We start from the raw sequence: 23,129 nt of genomic DNA, 5'->3' as shown, positions 1-23,129 counted from the left end.
CCCATCTGGCCTGTTACCACACTCTCCCAGACACACTCACAAAGGCAGGCCATGAGGCAGCCAGGAAGAGGACAGGTGATACACAGACTCCACTGACCTCACAGCTGCTCTGGGGAGTCATTTTTCACAGAATACAGACTTCAACAGATTTTTTTCCCCCTAAGAACTGGGAAAAATGTAAACAACAAAAACAATTTCACAGTGTAGCAACACAGCTAACAAATGCAATACATCACTGCATTTTTGCATTGCTCTTTTTTTGCTTTTGTATTCTCAGGGTTAGGCTCCTCTCCCATGTTGAAAAATCTGACTTCAACCTGCTTTCAGTGATCTCATATAAATTATCTGCAAAAAAATACCACATCATGCACACAGTATCCCCTACCCACAGCTTAAAATACTGCCTGAATTGATTAAACCTCACATTAATGCCAAAAAGAGCCAAAAGGGGATTACACCAACTGGTAAGTTGAGATCTAAAGCCAGTTTCTGATAGTTAGACTCTTATTTCTATGCTAGCAACCTCACCAACTTGTCCTGTAGACAGCAAGTCCTCTATTGTTCCCCTAGTACTCTTCTAGTCCCATGAAACACGAAACATTTTGCCATGGTTTTAAGTATCAAAAAATGGGTTAAGGGTGTCCCTCAAGTTCACAAAATGAAGTAGAAAGCCCAGAGCAGAACACTTGAGCCTTAAATTATTGTGTTTAGGCATTTTAAGAAACTGTTGGTCACAGAAATACTGCAGCATTTAATTCATTCAACCTCTCTGCTTCCTTGGCCTCATTCTGTAGTGTGAATTTAAACTGCACAGAGTAACTAGCTTGTTCCATAGCCTGGAATGTTTCACAGCAGCTTGAAGTAATAACTCAAAATTTTTCCATTTCCTCACAAAATTTCCTCACATTTTCTTTACAAAATGTGCTTCTTTTAGCATTCAAGGCTGCTGAGAATTCACAGATTCTGCTGTCATGAGAGACATTTGCTTGCAGTCCCTCACAAAAGAAACAGAGATTTTTACTTGTCTTTGGCCCAGTGAAAATTTTTAGTTGAAATTACATTACCTTCCTTTTCTTATCACAGAGGTGGAAATATGCAGCATTTATTCATGGCTGGACATGTGAACTACAAGAAGGCATTTTCTTGTGAGAATCTCTTCTTCCATCCCACATGCAAATAGAGACTTTCTTTAAAGAAGTCCTGTCTCAGGAATTCCCTTGAAAGCATGAACCGTACTGTAAACGCATTACACTAATTCCACGATATTAGTTCTGAAATATCTCACCAGGAAAAGCAGACATTTAAAATTTTGTTTTAATCTGTCAGATAACCTCAGATGTAGGGAAGCCTTTAAAACAAAGTTATATTCTGGAGACTTCACCTACCACAAGACTATCAGTTCTGTTCACAGACCTGACATCTTGCTCCTAGGGTTTAGCTTGGTCTTGTGCAGGCAACCAAAAGAAGATAGAAAATCTGGTCATTTTCCCACTCCAGACTTTTAGTTTCCCTTTTCCCTCACCAGACTTCACGCTTTCCATATATTTTACTTTATCTGTAGATTGTCTATCCGGAGATAGTCTTTAGTGTTCCTATGCTCGCTTCCACAAAATCCTCCTTGAAATCTGCTTCTACCCATTTGTCTTTAAAACTGGTAATCAGCAAATGTAAGGAAAGCTTTTTTTTAACATTTACTGACTAACAATTTCATCCTTCATCCACCTTCTTAAGCTACTTGCTTGCTCCTTCTCTCACCCACCCTTCTTATGCTCCTTGTTTTCTCCTTCTCTCATTTACTTTCTAAGAGCAGACTCTTTCAGGACACTGACTTTTTGCTTACTGAACGTTTTGAAAGCAGATAGCACACTGTGAGCTTTGCCTTAATCCAAAAAAAGCACCACTATGTCTTGCCATTGTCATCAAACCATGTAGCAATGGCAGAAAGGGACAAAACATACTGTAACTCGCATAAAAGAGGGGAAAGAAAACACAAGTTGCCAAAGAGAAAGACTCAGAGGAGGCAGAGAACGCATACTTTCTTGCTGAAGTTGGATTAACCTTGATAATGTGGGGTCCTCCCACACTGCTACCTGTTCATGGAATAAATGAGGGTGGTGGGATTATAGGAAGGTTTCTGATCCACAAAACCTCAGCTCCATCACCTTGCTATCATTTCACAGATTGTTTCATAGATTTTGAGGTAAAACTATTATGACTGTTTACTTTGCCTTCCTGCAGAGCACAGACCATAGAAAATTGCTGTTCCATTTATACATCAAGTCTACATATTCTGTTTGTTTAATACATACAGTCTAACCCTATGTGATTTCAACTTTCTGTAGCAGGATCTTGGTACTTCTGTTTCTGAGGGGTTAAAGAGAGGTCTCTGGATGGATAAATCATCAGGCAGAAATACCAGACATATGGGCAACCACAGGCTCGCAACCAGTCCTTTCCTTCATCTGATCCACATAATAACCTGCTATTTTATGCTTCTGGTGTTACCTTTGTTTCTTGACCTCAAAAGATTCTACCCTTCATGAATCTTTGGACTACTGCACCTATGCAGAGTGACGAACTTCCTGTAGAAGAGCATGGTTTGACACAAATTACAGATATCTTCCAGCAGGGAAAGAGCAGCCCATGGACTAGTTCATTTTAGCCTGTTACCCTAAAGCAAAAGACACTGTGAACATAGTTCTACCTCAACAGATTTCCAAACCCTGAAAAAAATATCTCTAAATGTGAGTTTTCCAAAGTTTAAAAAAAAAAAAAAAATCTGAGATGTTACCTGCACAATGCAGCTAACTCTTTGTTGCAGTTACCTTTCCATTCAATAAATTTTTTCTGATGTATATAATCCTTATGAAATTCTAAGCCTCTCAGGAAGTTATGAGACTTTCCCAGTAGTGGGCGCTTGGTCATAATGTCCTGAAACATTTCATACAACTTCCCTGACAAACAGGATGGAGGCTCGATGACAGTGATATCATCCTCAGGGGAATGTTTTTCTGAAATAGAGAAGAAATTATGAAATAGAGGGGAAAAAAATCAGCAACCTGTTCTGCCAGGCCCATTTACTGGCTACCTGCCCTTCTTTTCTTTCTGTGGGTCCCTCTTCTCTCTGTTTCTTGCAGGCTGCTGGAAAACACATGCACATGACCCATATCATTTAAACAAAGAGATATTTGGTTTTCTATAAAGCAACCACAGCTTTTGTCTTTTACTCTTTCAAATGACATACTGGCTTTGTACTTTTGTCCACAAGTAAAAGCCACCCTTCTCATTTGCAGTCATGGGCAGAGTCATATAACAGACCAGGAGGAATTTTGAAATGAAAAACATTTGTAACTAGCATGAAGTGTGGCTCTGGGGAAAAGAAAAGAAGGGAAGGGGCAGGGCAGGGCACAGGAGGGTAGGGGAGGGAAAAAGAAAAGAAAGAAAACATAACATAGTGATCATTCTGATACGGATTAAAATTATTCTGGAAGACCCACAGTGAGGCAACACAACATGCAATTTAGAGTGAAGATGTGAGAGATTATTCACAAACAGCATCAACAGTGTACCTTTCTTAAGCTTCTCCTGAATAGGAAGTATTATCTGGTCAAAAATAAATACTGATTTTTAAACTCTTACCTATATCTACCATATCTTGGGCCCATCGTTCCCAGAACTCATTTGAATTTGAGGACCAGTACAAGCCATCCAGCAAATTCCTAGTAAAGATGTTTGTCCAAAGACCTGCAAGCCAAATCACATGGTGAAAACACTGCCCTACCACATGTTAACCACTGACTATTACAAGTATCCATGTCTCATATTATTGGCCCACATAAACAGACCCTGTCATAACACAGCTTAAGCAGTAGGTCTCACAGAGTTCAAAAATAATGGTGTCAGCACTTCACTGCTCTTTCTCAAGAGGGAACTACATACAGACCATTCACTGCATAGTAGAGAGTAACAAGAGGTATTTATCACCCAAATGATATTTTAAAGTGTTTACTGTGTAGCTGTGAGAGAAGCAGGCTTTAAAAGCATGGTGAAGCATCAGGGCCTTCTTTAAACCAATTTATTCTTTAAATTGATCTAAGACCCATTTCTTCCTTTCAGGCACATTTTGTTTCTGTGGACTACAACTGGTCCAGGGTCAAAATAGAATTGGCTCCATATGTGAGTCTGCTTTTGGAAAAGAAAGAACTATTCTTTATCATTAAGCCCCATGCCAGGTACTTACATGAGGAACAAATTCAACCTCTAGCAGACTTCACAGTGAGAGAAATATATTTTTTGTCTCCACTGGACCCCTGGTTTTGGTATGAAAACTAAAACTCTCCCAAGGATTTAAAATCTGCCTGGGATAGATGGGTTCCTCTGACTAGCTGTTTTTACCCTTTTCTTTACCTTTACTGGCAGAATGGCCAGTCAAGGTAGCTGTTCAAAGGGCTTCCTTCATCCTTATGGGCAAAGAAGATTAGTGACATCATTCTCAACCCACAAAGCTCAGGTGGCTCTCACCTTTGTGGGTTGTTTTAGATGATATTTTATTTTCAGATCCCTCCAATTCTACTGTAGTAATGCATTCTCTAGAAATATAGTTTATGAAGTTGAAGAGTTGATGACTGCCCAGGGAAGGAAGGCTTATTATTTCCTCCACTTGCCTTTTCCACTATCTTGTTTGGTTTAGAAAATGTAAGGGAAACCATGCTGCAACTTTCCCAAATCTGCCCAGCTTAAAGAGAGGACAGAAGGAAAGAAGCTTTACAAAGAGCAGAAGTGTACAAAAGTGCACATTGAATCAAGACTAGAGCAGACTTGCTGGAAAGGAGTGTTGTACACAGGTCAGTGGCTAGCTAATATCATGATTAACTGTATTGCACTGTCAGGTCACCTTCCAGATAGCAGATCCGAGACTCTGGCAGCTTCTTCACTCGCCTTCCCATGAAGAACTTGCTGTCAAAATATTCTGAAGGAATGGAGACTCCATATTTTGGTATGGTTACCTCATAAGGAGAGAAATCTGCCCACTCTACAAAAGAATTGACACATGGCATGTTTACTGTAACAGAAGTAAGAAAACAAAACCTTCCTCTGTGGATAAAACTATCCACAAGCTCCATGGATCTTGCTTGTCTCAGCAGCACAGTACTATTCGCAGCTTTTTAATTCAAGCTGTACCATAGACCTCCATACAAACTGAGAGATGATTTGCATACAAAAGGATCTAGCCTTTTCCCCTCAGAAAAAAGTCTAACATTAGGTTCAAAAGCTTAAATATCTATTTCTATATAAAGATTCTGGAATCCCACTTGCTTCTCTAAATCTAAAGAGCATCAACTGTACAACATGCAAGCGTGATCTAAACTGCAAGGAATAACTGGCACAAAAGCTAACCCAAATCTGCCAGTCGACATGATATAACAAAGCAGCCTGAAGACACATCAGCACAAAACTAGAAAGTATCACAGTGTGGGCATGGCCATGCAGTTTCCTGACTCAAGCTGTCCTGTACAGGCATTGCAGTAGAACAGTAGCTATAAACCTAACCTAATGGAAGCACTAATTGCTTTTTCCTTCCAGAATCTTCTCATTTTAAAACCCTTTCTTTAATGTGGCCTGTGTCCATTTAAAGGGTGTCATATCACAGCATCATACTCCACTCCATTTTCATACCTTTATCAGTGTAGTATTTAGGGAAGTGACAATTACATTTTCCAGCACCTCTACAAACTAAGGAAGCATCAAAGCCATTTTATAGGTGTGGAACTGAGGCAGAAAAACATCAGATGATTTGCCCACACTCACTCACAGTGTCTGTAGTAGGACTTTTACTTCTACACAATGTCTGTAGGATTTCACCCCAGAATTTCAGAAGTGTCCTGTTTATGGCTGAGGATGTTACCCAGCAGATCTGCTCTTTCTAACCCAGTAGTTTGCAAAAAAGACAAACATTTTATTAAGAGATGACTACTGAATCAGGGCAAGTAACAGATGTATTCCCCTTTTTTTCTACACACACACACACCTTCCCTCCAAATTCTCTTTAGTCCATACCCAGAATCAGAAGAAACTCTAGGGACACTTACCTCTAAATTTGAAAGTACCACACTTCTCGTCTTTCACATTGAGGACTGCATAGAAAGGCAGTGGGTTTTGTCCATGCTCCAATGCCCTGCGCTGGTCTGTGAGTTTGTACTTTCTTGGCTAATCAATGAGAAAAAAAAATCACAGTAAACCGCTGGAAGAGCATAACACTGACACAATTTACCCGTATACAGATTGATAACAGATATTTTACAACACAGAGGAATCTGTGAGTCACATTTTAATACGAGACCTTTTCCTTCATGTTCCTGAGCTTTCCTTCTTGGTTGTCTTTTTGATACCTAGTAGCTTCTTCATTAGAATATCTAAGTGCCTTGATTGTCTGCATCCCATAGATCTTTACTAAGGCTGAGATTAATGTTCACATGAGGACAGATTACTCCAGCTCTTAAGTGTCAAATTATAAACAGATTGTAAAAGATCTGACTTTTCAGGAGGGTAGGTACAGGAATTTCTCAGCTCTTTCTGAAAGTTTCCCTCCTGAATTTCCTAGCTTTTGGGTACCCTAGTACAGAGGCACCTTCACACTGTTATCTACTCTGGAAAATCCTGGCTCCAAGATCCTCTGTCATAGTTTACAAATCACACTGGGATGCCTCAGTCTCTTTGAATTTGTTACACACATTACATCATGCTCTCAAAGAGTAAAGCTCTAAAGAAAATGAGTGGATGTTTCTCAGTTGTGAGGCAGGACCATGTACATACCCGTTCATGTAAGAACATTTCCTGAACAAGCGACCACAGAGTTGTAAAAGATGACACATGTCCTGCTTTTGCCCTTTCAGTGAGTTCCTTGTGGTAATACTTCAGATGGTCTATAGACATAAGATTGAGTTTGCATTTTGTCACTTTTTCTTTTACTGCCTTAAGTGGCTCCTCTAGAGACTTCTGTGACCAGTCAGCATGCTCATATAGGTCTGCTAGGGTCCTAGGCAGCAGAAATGTGAGAAAATCGACCATTTATTTAGATGATTTTGGAAAATTGCTATATTTACACAATCACTTTAATCAACAAAGAGAATCGGTAAGCCAAAACTGAAGTTATATTTGAGAACCAACAGTAAGAGCTTCACCAGGCAATTATGTTCACTTATTAACAATGTAAGTCTTTAAAAGAGATGCATCCCTCTCACTGTGTAGAAATGTAGTCACAGTCATTCCCAACCAAACCTCATTTTCTATACTCACCATGTTGAGCCAGAAGCCCCAGTGAGATAGGTAACACAGTCCAACAGATTTAGCTTCTGAAGAGCTAAGAGGTGGCCGAACATTGCTGACATTGCTCTGAGACCTCCACCTGTTGCCATAACAGCTATTACTGGGACCTGTTCAAAATATAAGTATTATCCTCATAAAGCTACTCCCTTGCGAACTTGGAGAAGTCTATTTACAGCTCATAGGATTTCCTCAGCAGACTTCATTGGAGGACAATGAAATTAAATCAACATTTAGCCCGTCTTTACCAGTACCTTCTTTAAATTAACCTCCAGATACTCAGTGGGTTTTCTCAATCCCAAAGCTTGGATGAGTTTCAATACACAACGATTTTAACTCTCCTTCCTATCCTTGCTCTTTATAATTGGAATTGCAATGATTATTAATAGATAATGATATGATTTTATTAAAAATGACAAAAAATTGCAGTAAATGCAATTAAGAATGGACAAGGAAGTTTTTTGAACTTAGCAGAATTCAAAAAACCCAAAATGATTTTTTCAACAGCATTTTTTTCCTTCAACAAATATAATTTCAACAAGAAAAAAAAATTTTCCCTTAAAAATTCACCCTGGATCTTGGCAACTAAAATACTTCAGCTTGTTATAAAATGTTCTTTCTTCACCCCAAACAATTTTGACTTTTTGTGAGAAGTGTTCTGAAAATGAAAAAAAAAACAGGTAAGGCCAAAGAAGGGACATTACAATAATTTAATAAATATCTATGTGAGGTGAATTTCCAATACTCCTGTTTTCCTATTGGTTTGGGTTGTCTGGCTAGGCTGTATCTAACACAATATCCTATATCTTGCTGACCCACAGCACTGCAGCATTGGAACTCTGGCTTTGAAGTGTGGTATATTATGTCCTTGGGAATTTGGCCCATTGAAAAGAATGGAGGCATGAACAGCTGAGTTGAAATTTTACATGAGTAGGGGGTGTGTCACATTGAGAACTTCTGTTCTGCTACCAATCAAATCTATGGTTATGTTATCAACATGCAAAATCTACTAGAAATTTTGTGGGGACTTGTGCTAATCTTAATTCAACAGACCCACACGCCATGCTTGGATTTCAATTCACAGACCTCGCGTCCATGTAGATCTCTTTTCAGATGAAGAACCCTTTTCAGGGCACCGGCAACCACTCTCTTCCTTTTTTGCAAGAACTGTTGCTCTTCTTGGCACAGATCATACCCGAAACGCACATCTAGCTTTTCTGTGCTGAAATATAAATAAACCCAGAGGCATGGGATTGGCGTTTAAAATGCATATGGATTTATTTTCAGCAACTTCAGTCTACTAAATATCATTAAAAAATCACGATTCCTTGTTCACATTTAAACAGAAATGCATCTTCCAGTTTCAAGGAAATCAATTGGTTTGCTTCTATGTGGTGTCTATTGTCTGATGTTTCAGTGCAAGGTTTACTGTCAGCTAAGGATAGCAAATATGAAAAGAGAAAGGCTTTGTGTCTTTCAGTGGCTTTGTAAATTGAGTCCTTTCTATTTCTGCTTCAAATCATTTCTGAGCAAAGGGTGTCTTGAACCTAAGAAGGTCTTTCATGGGCATTTCTAACACACAAACAATGTGATGATAAAGATATTAAAATAATTTTTGTTTGTTTGTTGTCTGACTCATTACTTTACAATGTAACATTTTGTCTTTCCTAGCTTATACTTCTTTCTACTGCTATCACCAGAACCACAAGTTTATTTTCTTAAGAATACCTGTGTGGTTTGAGTAATGTATGGACTCTGGATGTTTTGCTTGTTTCAAATTTCCTTTTCCCTCTGCCTTCTTCCTGTGTCCTTTTTGAAGAAGCCTTCAATCTCGGTCTTTGGTTCTTTGATGCAAAGGACACTCAGTGACTAAGTTCCTCACTGTTTGAAACTCATAATTTCTTCTGCATCTTGTTATGACTCCTTTGCCCCAAGGACATCTAACTTTGATCTATTGTGGTGACTCTTTAATGGTGAGTTTTGTTATATTTTGCCTCTAGTCTTGTGCATTCCTTGTATCTAAATAAAAGATACTCTGTTCTAGATTTCACAGTTCAAAGAGCAATAAAACCTTTAGAGAAAAATAAAACATTCCTCTTACCAATCATTAAGTTGGAGGTACAGATGCAGTGGCACATTCTGTAAACAAAGAAATAAGAGCAGGGATGTGAATGAGTGGGAAAAGGAAAAGCTTTGAAATCCAAATTTTCAGTGTCTCCTGGAATATCCCACCACTAACACCCTGCATACTTTTAAAAAAAAACTGTAGCAGGAATAAAGTGGAAAGCAACACCAAGCATATTGTACAGAGAAGTAAAAGAGGAAGGAGGGGTCAAAGTGGTTAGATGAACAGGCTGTGAAACAGGATTTCTTCCTCACTGTGAACACACCTCCATGAACCATCCTAACCCAGCAGCAGTATCACATTGCCACCCTCTGCACCCAAATACATTGGTTGCATTCACTGCCACACAGTAAAACTTACACTGAAACATCCCTGAGGATGAAGAAAAGCAGCCAGATAAAGACAGTGATAGAAGTGATAAAAGAGGAAATACAAGTCATCTCATCCTTTCAAAAAGCTAGAGGTAAAAGATAGTCCAAAAAGAGAGGTGGGGAATCACTAATGGCAAAACATTCATTCTTCCTTCTTGTTACAGGAAAGGTTGCTGAAAATTCAGGGAAATTCTTCTCCTCCTATTTCTGCTTCTCTTTTGCTGCACAGTCTGGAAAAGGATGTCTGGCTATTGTTAACAGATTCATTTGGCCACATGGTAGCATTACTGCTGCTTTTAAAGTTGTATCTCTGCACCAGTTACCATAATGACTATACACTTAGAAGAACATGGTAGCATTGTTTTCTGAGGGCATGATTCAATGCATCTAACTTTAGGCATCTAAAATTTAGGTATATAAACTGTAGTAGCCACCGAGGCTTGATAAAGAGCAGTAGGGCATCCCAAAAGCTTGCTAAGGCTATCAAAAATTCTCCTTTAACTGTAAAAGTACAGCAGAGATTGGTCTGAAATACATTTCAAACTGGCCAGGATGAATTCCCAGTTATTGATTTTATAGACAAAAAATTCATATTTCTTTGAGAAAACTAACCTTTTTCATAGAAAATCTGTATTTGCCCAAAATTCTCACTCAGATTTACTAAATTTTTTTTTCAATATTATGATGTCAAATACTGAGGGTTATTCTGTTCTTCTCTCCAAAAGATCATATAAATTTTGAAACACTTACATGTCTTACAGGGAGAGTTACTTTCACTCTATGTCCAACAGGGAGATATTTCAGTGGTACTGTTAAGGTGTCACTTAAATTGCTGTTGTCATCTTCCTTATCAGAAACTTTCTATACAAAACAAAAAACATGGGTTGTATTTACAGAATACAAACAATCCAGTTCTTTGCTATTTTGGTGACACTGTAAATAAGCATGCAGTATGAACAGTAGTAGCATATAATGCCCATTACCTGCAGCCTGACTTTTAGAATTGGCTCCCAAGCCTTCAAGCAATGGAAGTAGAAAGTATCTGTGTCCTCTGCAGTCTTCTGTGTTCCCTCATGAGAGGCAGGCACGCTAAGCACGAGATTTTTACCCTCTAGCGAAAACAAGTTTAATTAGAGAATAATACTGCTGTTCAGGCAGAATAGCTAACAAAGTTGACAAACTTTCTGCTGGAGTAATTTTCTGTGGTAGCTTCTCTGTAAGCTGCCACACTGGCAAGTCTCCTACAGCACAGGAACTGGTACTCCTGCCTTTACCCTATAGCTTGGAGTGCTCCCAGATCCAGCACCCTCTCACACTTCCACCAGCAAAGTTTACTGTATCCAAACTTGACAGCTTCAAGAAAAAGACACAGAGATCAGCATTACAACTGAAGGTACTTCAGGGACTTTCACTGCATTACATTTTATTATTTAGAACAGATATCATTATATATTTATACATTTATATATATATATATATACATGAATGATTCAGAACATTCTTAGTTGTCTCTGGATCTGAATGACTTATGATAGGGTTGATCTGTTTATGTCCTCAGCTCACAGAGAAATCACCATACCTTTCAAATATTTCCTGCTTTCATTAATGTCCACTTGCACTTCCAAGCAGCAAACCTCACGGGACTGTAACAGACAGGAGTAGAAAAGGGTGAAGATAGCAAATGCCACATCTGCAGCAAATAATGAAGCATCATGCGGAAAACCACTACCTATAATATAAAGCAAATGGAACTGGTCACAGTGCTGGGAGCAATCAAGTTGCACAAGAGTAAATTCAGAGCTCATTATCCCAGGACAGTAGCCCAGTTGCACTGTTTCAGATTGTCCATACAGTGGTGTTTTGTCAGAGATGGTTAACCCATTCAAGTTATCCCAAAATCAGGAAACTCTGTACAACACACTGTTGCCCAAACAGCTACATATATATATAATAATTATTAGGAAGGGTGGAGGAAAACATCTGATGATGAGTTTCTGTGTATTGTGGCAGTGATTAATCTACATGGCATCTTCTTACTGGCCCTGATGTAGGGAAATCATGGATTTATTTCACCCTACTCTCCACCTGAGTCAGTCCAGTTCACCTTTAATAACTCATGCCAGGGCAGTTTTTCAAGTCATCTCAGGAACAATACATGCCAATCATTACAGCTCTTATGCCTCCTTATGAGGCGGAAACAACAGAATACGTGTTACTTTACCTCAGGGGTACTAAGGGTTAGCATCTGGAAACCATGAGCAGGCTTGGAGTGGTTGGCATGAGGTACTTTGTACTCCTTAGCTGCAGGGCCAGCCCAAGGAGATAGGTAATGTACCACATGCTGACTAATACTGAAACAGAGCTCTATGTTTCAACAACTAAAATAACTCTTCATTAAAAAACTCATTTCCCAAAAAGGTGTTATATTACATATCCTTCCAGTCATAAGCACACTGAATACTTACAACTGTCTTCTACAGACTCATCCCTTTTAGAACCTTTATTTTTCCTGCCAAGTACCATACTGTATTACATGAAAAGCAAGCTGTTTTCACTTTAAACACCGACAAATATAGGGCTCTGTGACATTAACAAACAACAGCTTCACAACATATTGACATCTGTAATATCTGAGGACTTCAAGAAACACGGTTTCTGTTTTTGCATGGAGAGGGCAACAGTTAAGCCGTAACAAACAGGAACTGTCCCACATCTTTCACTTTATAATGCACACCGTGCTCTTCTCTATCATGTAGTTTCTGTTCTCTCTATAAAATTACAGACATATTCCAAGGAGAATACATCAGAATGATGGAGAAGAATACAGGGAAGAGGAGAGAATCAAAATGAAGAAGTCACTCCAAGATAAATACGTATGTGAACCTTACCACTAGGACATCATTGGTAATGAGGCGCTCTGGAGGGCCAGGGCTGAAAAGACATAATCAAATTACAATAACAAACATATGAAAGCCATTTGAGTATCTGGGTTGCTGTTTTTTCTTTTAAAATAGCATTGCTATGACCTTTCCTACTTAAAACTGCATATAGTTATTTTAGCACAATTTGTTTTCTAAAAGGCAAAATACACAATCACCTGCTAAGCACATGAACCAAAATATAGTAGCCAAACAAGAAGAAGGACAGGAAAGCCCATAAAAGTAACACTGCTTAAAACTATATGCTAAGATACAGCAGAACAAAGACATACTGATCTGGGTGGGATCGTGTCCTGCTATTAACAAATGACCATATGACTTGGGGAAAGCAAAGACTACTATTAATCTGTTCTGAAAATACTTATTAGAAAAGACATTTCTGACTGTTCCAGATTATAATTTATGGCTGATCACAAATGAATGGTAAACAAGAATTAGTTCCCACTGTGCTACATGTATGACTGCAAAACACAGAGGTAAGCAATAAAAATCTTTGTCCCAGATATTTACCTTGTAAGACCTAGGTCTGTCACTGAATGGATGTGGTTATTTAATAATATGAGTAACCTATAGAGTCTAAGAACAGCATCTTTCATTAAGGCCAATATTCCAACACTCCTCTGTTACATACATTCATAAGTGTTCTCATATATCTGAAAGGACCATTAAAGTTATGTAGCATGCAATCTTTGACTTTGTGTAAAGTCCAGGGTATATTACCAAACACCATTTTCAGCCTTAAAAATTCTATTTTGGCTGTAAAATGTCTTTAAATGTAAATAGCTAGGTTTGACTTCCAAGAATGGAGAATCCCCCACATGCCTTATAACTTGAATGGTGAAAGGTGTTCGTCTTATTTCTAGTCTAGTTCCCAAGCACTGTGTCTCACTCTGAACTTATATATGTAGCTGTGACTGCTTCCACATTTGCAGGAGATGATTACAACTCTCTTAAGGTATCTCTCATGGATAAATACATTTTTCCTGAGTTTCACTGTGGGAGAAATTAACCAAGAACACCAGTGATTTTCACAGAATCACTGAATATGCTGAGTTGGAAGGGACTCACAAGGATCACTGAGTCCAACCCTTAGCCTTACACAGGACCATCTCCAAGAGTCATACCATGTGTCCAGGAGTATCATCCAAACACTTCTTGAACTTTGGCAACCTTAGTGCTGTGACCACTTCCCCAGCGAGCCTATTCCAGTGCCCAACCAACCTCTGGGTGAAGAACTTTTCTCTAATATCCAACCCAAACCTCCCCTGACATAACTTCTGGTCATTCCCTCGGGTTCTGTCACTGGCCACCACAGAGAAGAGATCAGTGCCTGCCCCCACTCTTCCCCTCACAAGGAAGTTGTAGACTGCAATGAGGTCTCCCTTCAGTCTCCTCCAGGATGAACAGACCAAGTGACCTCAGCTGCTCCTCAGCTGCTCCTCAGGTTTCCCCTCAAGGCCCTTCACCATCTTTGTTCCCTCCCTTCGGACACTCTCTAAGAGCTTTGTATCCTTCTTACATTGTGGCACCCAAAACTGCACACGATATTCAAGGTGAGGCCGCACCAGTGCAGAGCAGAGTGGGACAATCCCCTCCCTCGACTGGCTGGTGATGCTTCGCCTGATGCCCCCCAGGACATGGTTGTCCCTCCTGGCTGCCAGGGCACTGCTGACTCCTATTCAACTTGCCTTTGACCAAGATCCCCAGGTCCCTTTCCATGGCACTGCTTTCCAGCATCTCATTACCCAGTTTGTACAAACACCTAGAGTTGACCCCATTGCAGGTGCAGAATCCAGCACTTCTCCTTCATATGGTTGATCAAGTTGTTGAGGTCTCTCTGCAGGGCCTCCCTGCCTTGGAGGAAGTCAGCAGCTCCTCCCAGTTTTGTATCATATGCAAACTTGCTTAGTATCCCTTCCAGTCCTGTGTCAGAGTCATTTATGAAGATGTTGAAGAGCACAGGGCTCAAGATGGAGTCCCACAGAACCCCACTAGTGACAGGTCACCAGTCTGATGTCACCCCATTCACTGTTACCCTCTGTGCTCGACCTGTGAGCCAATTGCTCACCCATTGCATGATGTGTTTATCCAGCTGTGGGCTGGACATTTTGTCCAGAAGGATCCTGTGAGAGACAGCATCAAAAGCCTTCTGAAATCCAAAAAGGTTACATCCACTAGCTTCCCTTGATCAACTAGGTGGGTTACCTTGTCATAAAAGGAAACAAGGTTTGATAAGCAGGACTTTCCTCTCATGAAGCCGTGCTGGTTCTGATCAATGACAGCGTTGTCTTTCAGGTGTTTTTCAATACTTCCCAGAATAATCTTCTCCATAATTTTACCAGGCACTGAAGTGAGACTGACAGGCTTGTAGTTTCCAGGTTGCTCCTTCTTGCCCTTCTTGAAAACCAGAACAACGTTCACCAGCTTACAGTCATCTGGGACTTCTCTGGATTCCCAAGACAGCTCGAAAATCATCAAGAGAGGTTTTGCAATGACATCAGGCTCTTTGAGGATTCTGAGATGAATCCCATCAGGCCACATAGATTTGTAAGGATCCAGCTGGAGCAGCAGGTCCCACACAATTTCAGGGTCAACTAGGAGCTGATCATTCTCACAGTCACGGCCCTCCAGCTCAGGGCACTGGGATCTCCTTGGTCCGTCATCCATGTTGAAAACAGAGGCAAAGAAAGCATTAAACACCTCTGCCATGTCTCTGCCCCTGTTTGTGAGGTGACCATCCTCATTCTGTAACAGGCAGATGATATTTCTATACTGCCTATTGCCATTAACATATTTGAAAAAACTTTTTATTATCCCTCACAGTTCTGACCACCTTCAACTTCAGTAGAGCTTTGGTCACACAAATTTTCTCCCTACAGTGGCAAGAAGCATCTCTGAATTCTTCCACATCACTTGACCTTGCTTTCCCTGGACATACATCTTACTTTTTTGATTATTTCAAAGAGAGAAGATTCCTGTTCAGCCGGCCTTCTGCCTTGCCTGCTTGATTTCTGACACTTGCGAATTGCTGCTCCTGTGCCCCTAAGAGGTGGTGTTTGAAAAGTGACCAGCACTGATGGACCCCAGCACCTGCAAAAACCTTTCCCCAGAGGACCTTATTTACTAATTGCCTGAGCAGCCCAAAGTCTGCTCTCCTCATGACCCGAGTTGAAGTTTTGCTGGCACTTTTCCTCTGTCAACAGAGATTTTAAACTCAATTGCTTTGTGGTCACTGTGGCCAAGACGGCCACCAACTCCACTTCCCTCACGAGATCCAGTCTGTTGACAAGCAGCAGATCAAGGACAGCATCTTTCCGAGTCAGCCCCCTTAGGACCTGTTCCATGAAGTTTCATCCAGGTGTTTCAGAAATCTTCTGGCCAGTGTTGTACCAGCTGTGTGATGCTCCCAGTTGATTTCTGGCAAGCTGAAGTCCCCCATAAGGACAAGGGTAGTTGACTTGGAAGTGTCCCTGAGTTCCTCAAAGAAGAATTCGTCAGTGTCACCGTCCTGGCTGGGAGGTCTGTAGCAGAGTCCCATAATGGTTTGCCCCTTGATTCTTATCCAGAGGCTCTCAACTGTGTCATTGCCAACTAAAAGCTCCATAACCCTTATATTACATACAGTGCTACCCCTCCACCTCTTCTGCCATGCCTATCCCTCCTGAAGAGCCTGTAACTGTGCAATAGGGCACTCCTGTCACAGGTCTCATCCCATCAGGTTTCACTTATGCCAATGATGTCAAATCTCTGGGACTGGGCCAAAGCTTTGAACACCTCTTGTTTGTTCCTCATGCTGCGTGCATTGGTGTGGAAACAATTCAGGTGTGGTACATTATAGTCAACACCTCCTGAGGCAGAGTGAGGGACCCCAGTAGGGTTTTCTCAAGTTTTGGCACACCATCCCATCGCTCATCACTGGTGAGCCTGGTTTTGTCCCTTTCCCCTTACCAAGTTGGTTTAAAGCTCTGTCAACAAAGCCTGCTAGCTCCTGCGCTAAAACTCTTTTTCCCCTCTGAGATGGGTGCATCCCATCAGGTTTCAGCAGACCAGGTATTGAATAGATCATCCCATGGTCGAAAAACCCAGAAGTTTTCCAATTACACCAACCTTGGAGCTACTCACTGACCTGACAGATCTGCCTATTCTTATCAATATTATTCCCTGTTACTGGAAGGATCGAGGAAATTACTACCTGTGCTCCTGATCCCTCTACCAATTGTCCCAGGGCCCTGAAATCTCTTTTGATTGCCCTAGGACTTCTCTTTATTATTTCCTCATCGCCAGTTTGAACGACCAATATCATATAGTAATCAGAGGGCCTTACTAGACTGGACAGTTTTCTAGTAATGTGCCTTATCTGAACGCCCAGGAGACAGCAGACTTCCCTGTGAGTTGGGTCCAGTCTGAATACTGGGCCCCTTGTTCCCCTTAAAAGGGAGTCTCATATTACAACTACTCTTCCCGTTAACAGAGGAGGTCTTGATGTCTGTTACAGGTGGTGTTGTTTTAGGAGGCCCCACTACCCCAAAAGAACCTCATCAGTTGTCTGGCGTCCTAGTTCCAGAGCCTTATATCTGTTAGAGAAGGCACCCGTCCTACCCGTCAAATTTTGAGAAGAAGGAGGAACTTTCCTCCTTTCTTCATGTTTAAGAATAAGAAGCCTTATTTATAGCTCCTTTTTCTGATCATGCAATTAACCAGTTTTGACTGGGCTACATTCTTTTCTTTTTGCTAATGCTAAACTCAAATACGCCAGAATGTGCAGTTAAACAGGTTTTCTTCAACCAAACTTGTGATAGCTTTTAAAAGACAGATAAAGTTTATCTTACTGGGACTTGCTCTCCTCCAGACAATGCTGATCACCACTTTGAGAGGGATGGTCTTAATTTTATTACTTGTTGATTGTATTTTTTTCAGTTTGACTAAGCTATCACCTAACGGGTAGCTTTTCTAATACTGTCTACAAAGCTCTATGTATAATCATACAAGACAAGTTTTATGGTCTTTGAGAAACTCCACAGTGTTCTACGCATTGTTCAATTAATATTAACAATTTGAAGAACATCTATGTTATGTTTTGCATGCATCTTGTGTAAAAGTTACCACATTGTGCCCATTTTATACCATTTCTAGGATCTGGATGTACATGTTGAACAGAAGTTCCACCCTGAAAGGTGGAATTAGCTAGAGAAGTTAAGTTAAAAAAAAAAGTTTGAAACTGTAATATAGGTTCACTGCTGGGATGAAGAGCTGGAAGAAGTTTCTCTTTCTCTGAGATATTATTACTCCCTGGCAGATCATTACCTTCTAGCTTTGGAATTTTACTCACATTTTTTCCATCCAGAATTCCACTTCCAAACTTTCCCATTTCTTAGCGCACTTCTCTGTCTAAAAAGAAAACGGTAAAATAAGTATACATTATTGGAGGCTGTAAGAATTTGGCAGCATAGACACACCTAAAAAGCACTTCTATGGCTGATATCTCTCCTGTTTATGATACCAAAAAAGCTCTGCGTTATGTCTTTCCAAAGCTGAGATTGCAACGGAAACCACAGACTTGTGAATGGCATGTAAGATTAATACTCTCCCATTGTGTGATACGTAGAACAATACATGTTTCCAAAGATACCATCGGAGAGGGAAAGCTTGACTGAACAGGAAATATAATGGCTTTCTGCAAGATAATGTGCATGGAAGAAAGGCATTGAAGCCCAGCAACAAGTCAGACTAAGGCCAGAGACATTTCCATACACAAACCATTTAAATCACATTTACACTGAATCCAGAAGAGATGAATTAGACAAGTGACTGAGGAGGTTATTGAATCATTGCATTTCCCAGTGACTCACCCACTGGCTGAGAAGTGCATGGCACCAACTGGCAGGGTCACAAGGAGAATCCATGTTAACAACTTTCAGCATTTGGGAAGTAGCTGTTCTTATGGACTATCTCCTTCCTGCATTGAGCGTGTAGCAATACCTCAGCTACAGCTCAGACAAGCCCAAGAGTTGTCACAGACCTATCCCACCTTTGTTTCCTGGACAACTCTCTTTCATGGGCTCCTTTATAAAATACCAAAGATGTTAGCAGAACAGACATTCCTTTACTATGTGCTAGAGAAATCTGAATCACCTAGAAGGAAACACAGCATGAACACCAACAGGAGAAGCCTGAAAGCATCATTTAATTCAAGTGATGAGTGAATTGTCTTCATACTTTTAATAAACAAGTTGCCGTTTAAGAGGAAATGTCCTCTAAGTGTGGCAAAAGTAGAATAAAGCTGAAAGGTAAGGAAGTTATTTATTTGGATTATAAAAGATAAAAATTATTATTTACAGGTTATTCTTGATAAAATATTTTGCCGCCACAGAGCATGAGAGAGAAGCTGCTTCATTTTCTGAATTTGTAAAGAGATTATTGAAGTCACAAAAATCCAGCAAAATTATATCTGTTTTGATGAGGTATCAGTAACGATATATAAGCCTGTCTGTTTATGAAGATCCAAACTCAAAATGGAAGCCAACGTGGACAATACAGTCTTGTCAATCACTCCCTGTATTTTCATCTCTTACCTCTGATTTCAAGGCAAATGTCTCGCGGATTGTCTCCCCAGGTCTGACTCTAGCAACATTGAAAAGAACTGTGAACTGCATGTCATCTTTGGTGAGAGGATCTTCATCACACACTGCCAATTCTAAAATGTTCTAGTAGTAGAAAAAATAAATAAGAACACTTATGGAGCTTCTGTTAAGCGTAAACGAAAAAATGGTTTAAATTTTTGCAGTTGCTTCAATAGCACACTGGTAAAAATAAAGAAACGTGCTTTCCTTCAGGAGTTTGCTAATGTGGAACATTATTAAACCTAATATTGGGAAACCTATGAAACAGAAACCAACTATCTGTAAGAGAGAGTTCCCACTCTCCCACGACAGAAAAGATGTCAGTGCTCTGCACCAAACTGATAACCCACCCAAAGAACACACTTATTTTCTTCATCCCCCAAGTTCTCTCAATTACGCAGTTTAGAATAGGATTAAATTCGTTGTCTACAACACAGCAACTTCTCTAGTCTTCGCTTAGAACCAGTGGAGAGAGAGCTCTTTCTAAATTAGCCATTCAAAACAGCACAGAAGAAGCTGCTACAACAGTGGTTATTTCACTCAGGTGACAACAAAGGGAATTTGGACTAGCTTAGATATAGGCATTTACATCACCAATGTCTGTAACTAGCTGAGGGGAACACTACTGCTTATGTCTACTGTTCTGTGCAAACCACACTGATACACAAGCATTTTCTTAAGTTATTTAGCACAGTTGATCAACAGGGTGTCAACTGAGGACTCCCAGATATTCAAAATGGTGACATTTCTATTTTTTTACTACCTCAACTTCTCTCTGGATCCTAAAGTAGAAAGTCTCATTCCAGACAGGGTTGTCAGAATTCTTGATGGTTTTGGTCTGAAGCTTTCCCTTTGAAGCAGATGGCAGCCACAAGCGCACATAGCAGTCTGATGCAGTCACTGCAGCAGAGAAAAATTAAAAACCTAATGCCAATGTTATAGATGAAAAGTAGGGCTAGGCCATAATCCTAGGGAATTAATAAACATTATTACTTATTCATTTTGGTTTTTTAGTTAGTAAAGAGATCGTCAGCTGGAAACAACCAAGGAAAACCATCTAATTACTGATTAACTACAAACTGCAAATGTGTACACATGCACACACAAAGTACACTAAAAGCCATGTTTCCCATGTGAAGAGAAAGAGGTATAAAAGACTCCACTGACCATTCAGTGAGCACAGTCCCTACAATTCAAGTCAATGATGTTAAAAAAGTTTAACTGAAACTACAGCTAGTTCCAAAAAGGGCTGTTAGGATGATTACAGGAAAGGAGAATGCATATTACAGAAAAGATCAGAAGAGACTGGCTTGCTCAGTCTAGTAACACAAACATGCAGAGGGACATAATGGCTGTCTAGAAGGGTTAGGTACTAGGGCAGATGATCTGTTGCAGCTAAAAGCTGGTGTGGACCCAAGAACAGGAGAGCATGAGCAAGTCAGAAATCTTCATGTCACTTCCAGCCTACATCTAGTCCTTATGGTTAGTGCAGTCAGTGCCTCGAGCGGCCATCCTTTGGGGAGAGCCAGGGGGGGAAAGCACATTTACTTTGTGAAGCTTGACAACGGTGTGAAAGGAAATCTCCAGGGTGATGTCTTTCAGAGCTGGAGTCTGGACTTGACTGAAGATGTCTACTGCAGCCCGAGATGCCTAAATACTTCAGACTGGTATCAAGCAGTGAATAACATTGCCCCGCAAGGTTTTGGCAGGAAAGTGGACCTGTCCCTTCAATAAAGTAGATATAAGAGATCATTGAAACTCAGAAATACAGGTCTTGGCACTCTAACCCCTTTCTAGTGTCCCCCTCTGGACAGTGCTACATGGCATTTGACACCAGAGTACAGGAAGCCCCGTGGCTGGAAGTTACTCCACCAACAAGGTCTGGTCTCCCTCGCATCCAGGTTCAGCCCTAAATGGCAAGACACAAACAGTCTCTGCTGTAACTCAAGGAAATGGTTGCAAAGTGATGCTTTTTTTGGCTGAATGAGTGATTTTTCACTACAGGAATACAGAGGCCAGAAGTTTAAAGTGTGAAAAAAGGCAGTTCATGGTCTCTGCCCTAACTGAGGAACCCGTGGGAGACCACTGCAAAAATGGCAGCTGAATGGTCCACAGCACACCTTGAGAAGGAGCCATAGGAGGTTGTGAGGGTGAGATAATGAGTTAAAGACAGCTGAACACAAATGTACACAGAAAAGTCTGTTTTGCCCTCATGTTCAGCATGTGCTTAGGGCTGGATCCACAGAGGCCCTCCTTAACCAAAACTACCAATATAATTTAGTGTGACTGGTCATTGGAGAACAGAAAATACCCTGAAAGATAAGGTATATTAGAAGGCTTGAAATTCTCTAATTTACCTTTGATTATTGAATATGATTGTACAGGATTTCATTAAAAGGTACCTAAATATGTGGCCTGTGTGGCAAAATTCCTGTCCATTATATGATTTTTACCAATTAGAAACATCAAAACCAAAAAATTCCAAGCAGATTTATAGACTGCAGTGTTCTCACAAAGTCTATTTTCCTGTGGTGGCCCAAAAAATTCAACCGTGTGTCTTAATTTTTACCAGTTCCCTGAAATGCCACTACAGATGTATTCAAATCCAAGGATACCTCAGGCATTTGATCTAATTATAGCCCTGGCATTAATATTGCTATTGCTGTGCTTTATGTACATTGCTTGCATACCTTCAGAACTTAAGAATATTGCTCACTGTGTCACTTAGGTGACTAAAAATACAGTCAAACCACAACTCACACAGGTCTTTTGACTTGATGTTCTTAGCTTGTATGATTCTTACAGAAAGCATGTGGAGGGGGCAAAACTTCATCTGCAAAGAAAATAAATACAATTTGTTCAGAATACAAAACCAAGATGTACTTTTAACAGTACAGGGTACAGTCTGTCATTCCACTTGTCTGTTTGAAGTGAGGTACCCACCCTCCAGTTGAAGTACACCATGCTAAGACGGTAACACAACTGCACAACGTGCAGCTACTTGCTAAGTAGTTTGAGTAAATGAAGACAGAGAAAACACAGACTCAGACAACGGCATGGAAAGCTCTCATAGTCACCCTAGAGGTGCCTGTTTTCATGCAGCTTGCTGCATGCACAGCCACAGTGATGGTTGCACTGCCAATCCACCACGGGTCCTGTGCCACAAGGAGGTCATAACAGGGCCCGTGGAAGGGGATATTAGGAACTTGCAGCTGCCTGCCCAGGTCATGGAACAGCACTGACAGTAGGCCAGGACATGGTACTTACCAAAGTGCTCTATAAACTCCTGACTTTGTATCCCAACTAGGACTAAATTACCATGACACTTGTAAGTAAGCTAAGCTCACCAAAACATCCTGATGACTTTAAGTGAACAGTGCACAGGTCCAGCACAGACCCTTCAGATGAAGAAAAAAGTGCCCCGCTTTGCAGGAATGGTATCACAGAATCCTGTATCATTATGTATCCTGAAAATACCTAATGGGAATGGAACCACTTCCCTTCCAGACATGAGATTTATTTCTATCACAGGCAAGCTATCATTGTAATACTTATTTCAAGTTACTTGTTCCTTACTCTTAACAAAAAATTAAGCTTTTCAGCCTAAGCTGGTCAGAAAATACTTGCCATTTTCAAAACACATTCTCATAAGTGTGAATGAGCACACATATGAACCATGACAATCTTAATAATTGAGAGAAATATTTAACTCTTTTTTCAAATTGGTACATATAAAAGTTTTTTTAAATTT

At 40.4% G+C, this 23,129-nt stretch overlaps 1 protein-coding gene across 1 annotated transcript in view; it reads right to left on the bottom strand.

Annotated features, from left to right (window-relative positions):
• The window catches only part of LOC103760775 (cytosolic phospholipase A2 beta), a 49,613-nt gene that overhangs the window by 4,646 nt on the left and 21,838 nt on the right, over positions 1-23,129 (bottom strand). Inside the window, exons 2-18 of the mRNA XM_018082612.1 lie at positions 22,139-22,211; positions 20,927-21,103; positions 20,142-20,278; positions 19,331-19,462; positions 18,088-18,146; positions 12,708-12,750; positions 11,399-11,462; positions 10,803-10,930; positions 10,570-10,680; positions 9,425-9,462; positions 8,410-8,545; positions 7,297-7,433; positions 6,814-7,036; positions 6,090-6,207; positions 4,895-5,032; positions 3,640-3,744; positions 2,826-3,011 (exon numbers count right to left, since the gene is read on the bottom strand). Of these exons, the coding sequence (XP_017938101.1) occupies positions 2,826-3,011; positions 3,640-3,744; positions 4,895-5,032; positions 6,090-6,207; positions 6,814-7,036; positions 7,297-7,433; positions 8,410-8,545; positions 9,425-9,462; positions 10,570-10,680; positions 10,803-10,930; positions 11,399-11,462; positions 12,708-12,750; positions 18,088-18,146; positions 19,331-19,462; positions 20,142-20,278; positions 20,927-21,103; positions 22,139-22,211 (2,005 nt within the window). The remainder of the gene's footprint in view (positions 1-2,825; positions 3,012-3,639; positions 3,745-4,894; positions 5,033-6,089; positions 6,208-6,813; positions 7,037-7,296; positions 7,434-8,409; positions 8,546-9,424; positions 9,463-10,569; positions 10,681-10,802; positions 10,931-11,398; positions 11,463-12,707; positions 12,751-18,087; positions 18,147-19,330; positions 19,463-20,141; positions 20,279-20,926; positions 21,104-22,138; positions 22,212-23,129) is intronic.

This window comes from Manacus vitellinus, unplaced genomic scaffold (genome assembly GCF_001715985.3).
Source record: "Manacus vitellinus isolate BGI_N305 unplaced genomic scaffold, ASM171598v3 scaffold_6_pilon, whole genome shotgun sequence".
NCBI classification, from domain to species: domain Eukaryota; kingdom Metazoa; phylum Chordata; class Aves; order Passeriformes; family Pipridae; genus Manacus; species Manacus vitellinus.
Note: the sequence above shows the minus strand (reverse complement) of the source record. Positions and strands in the feature narration are given on the sequence as shown.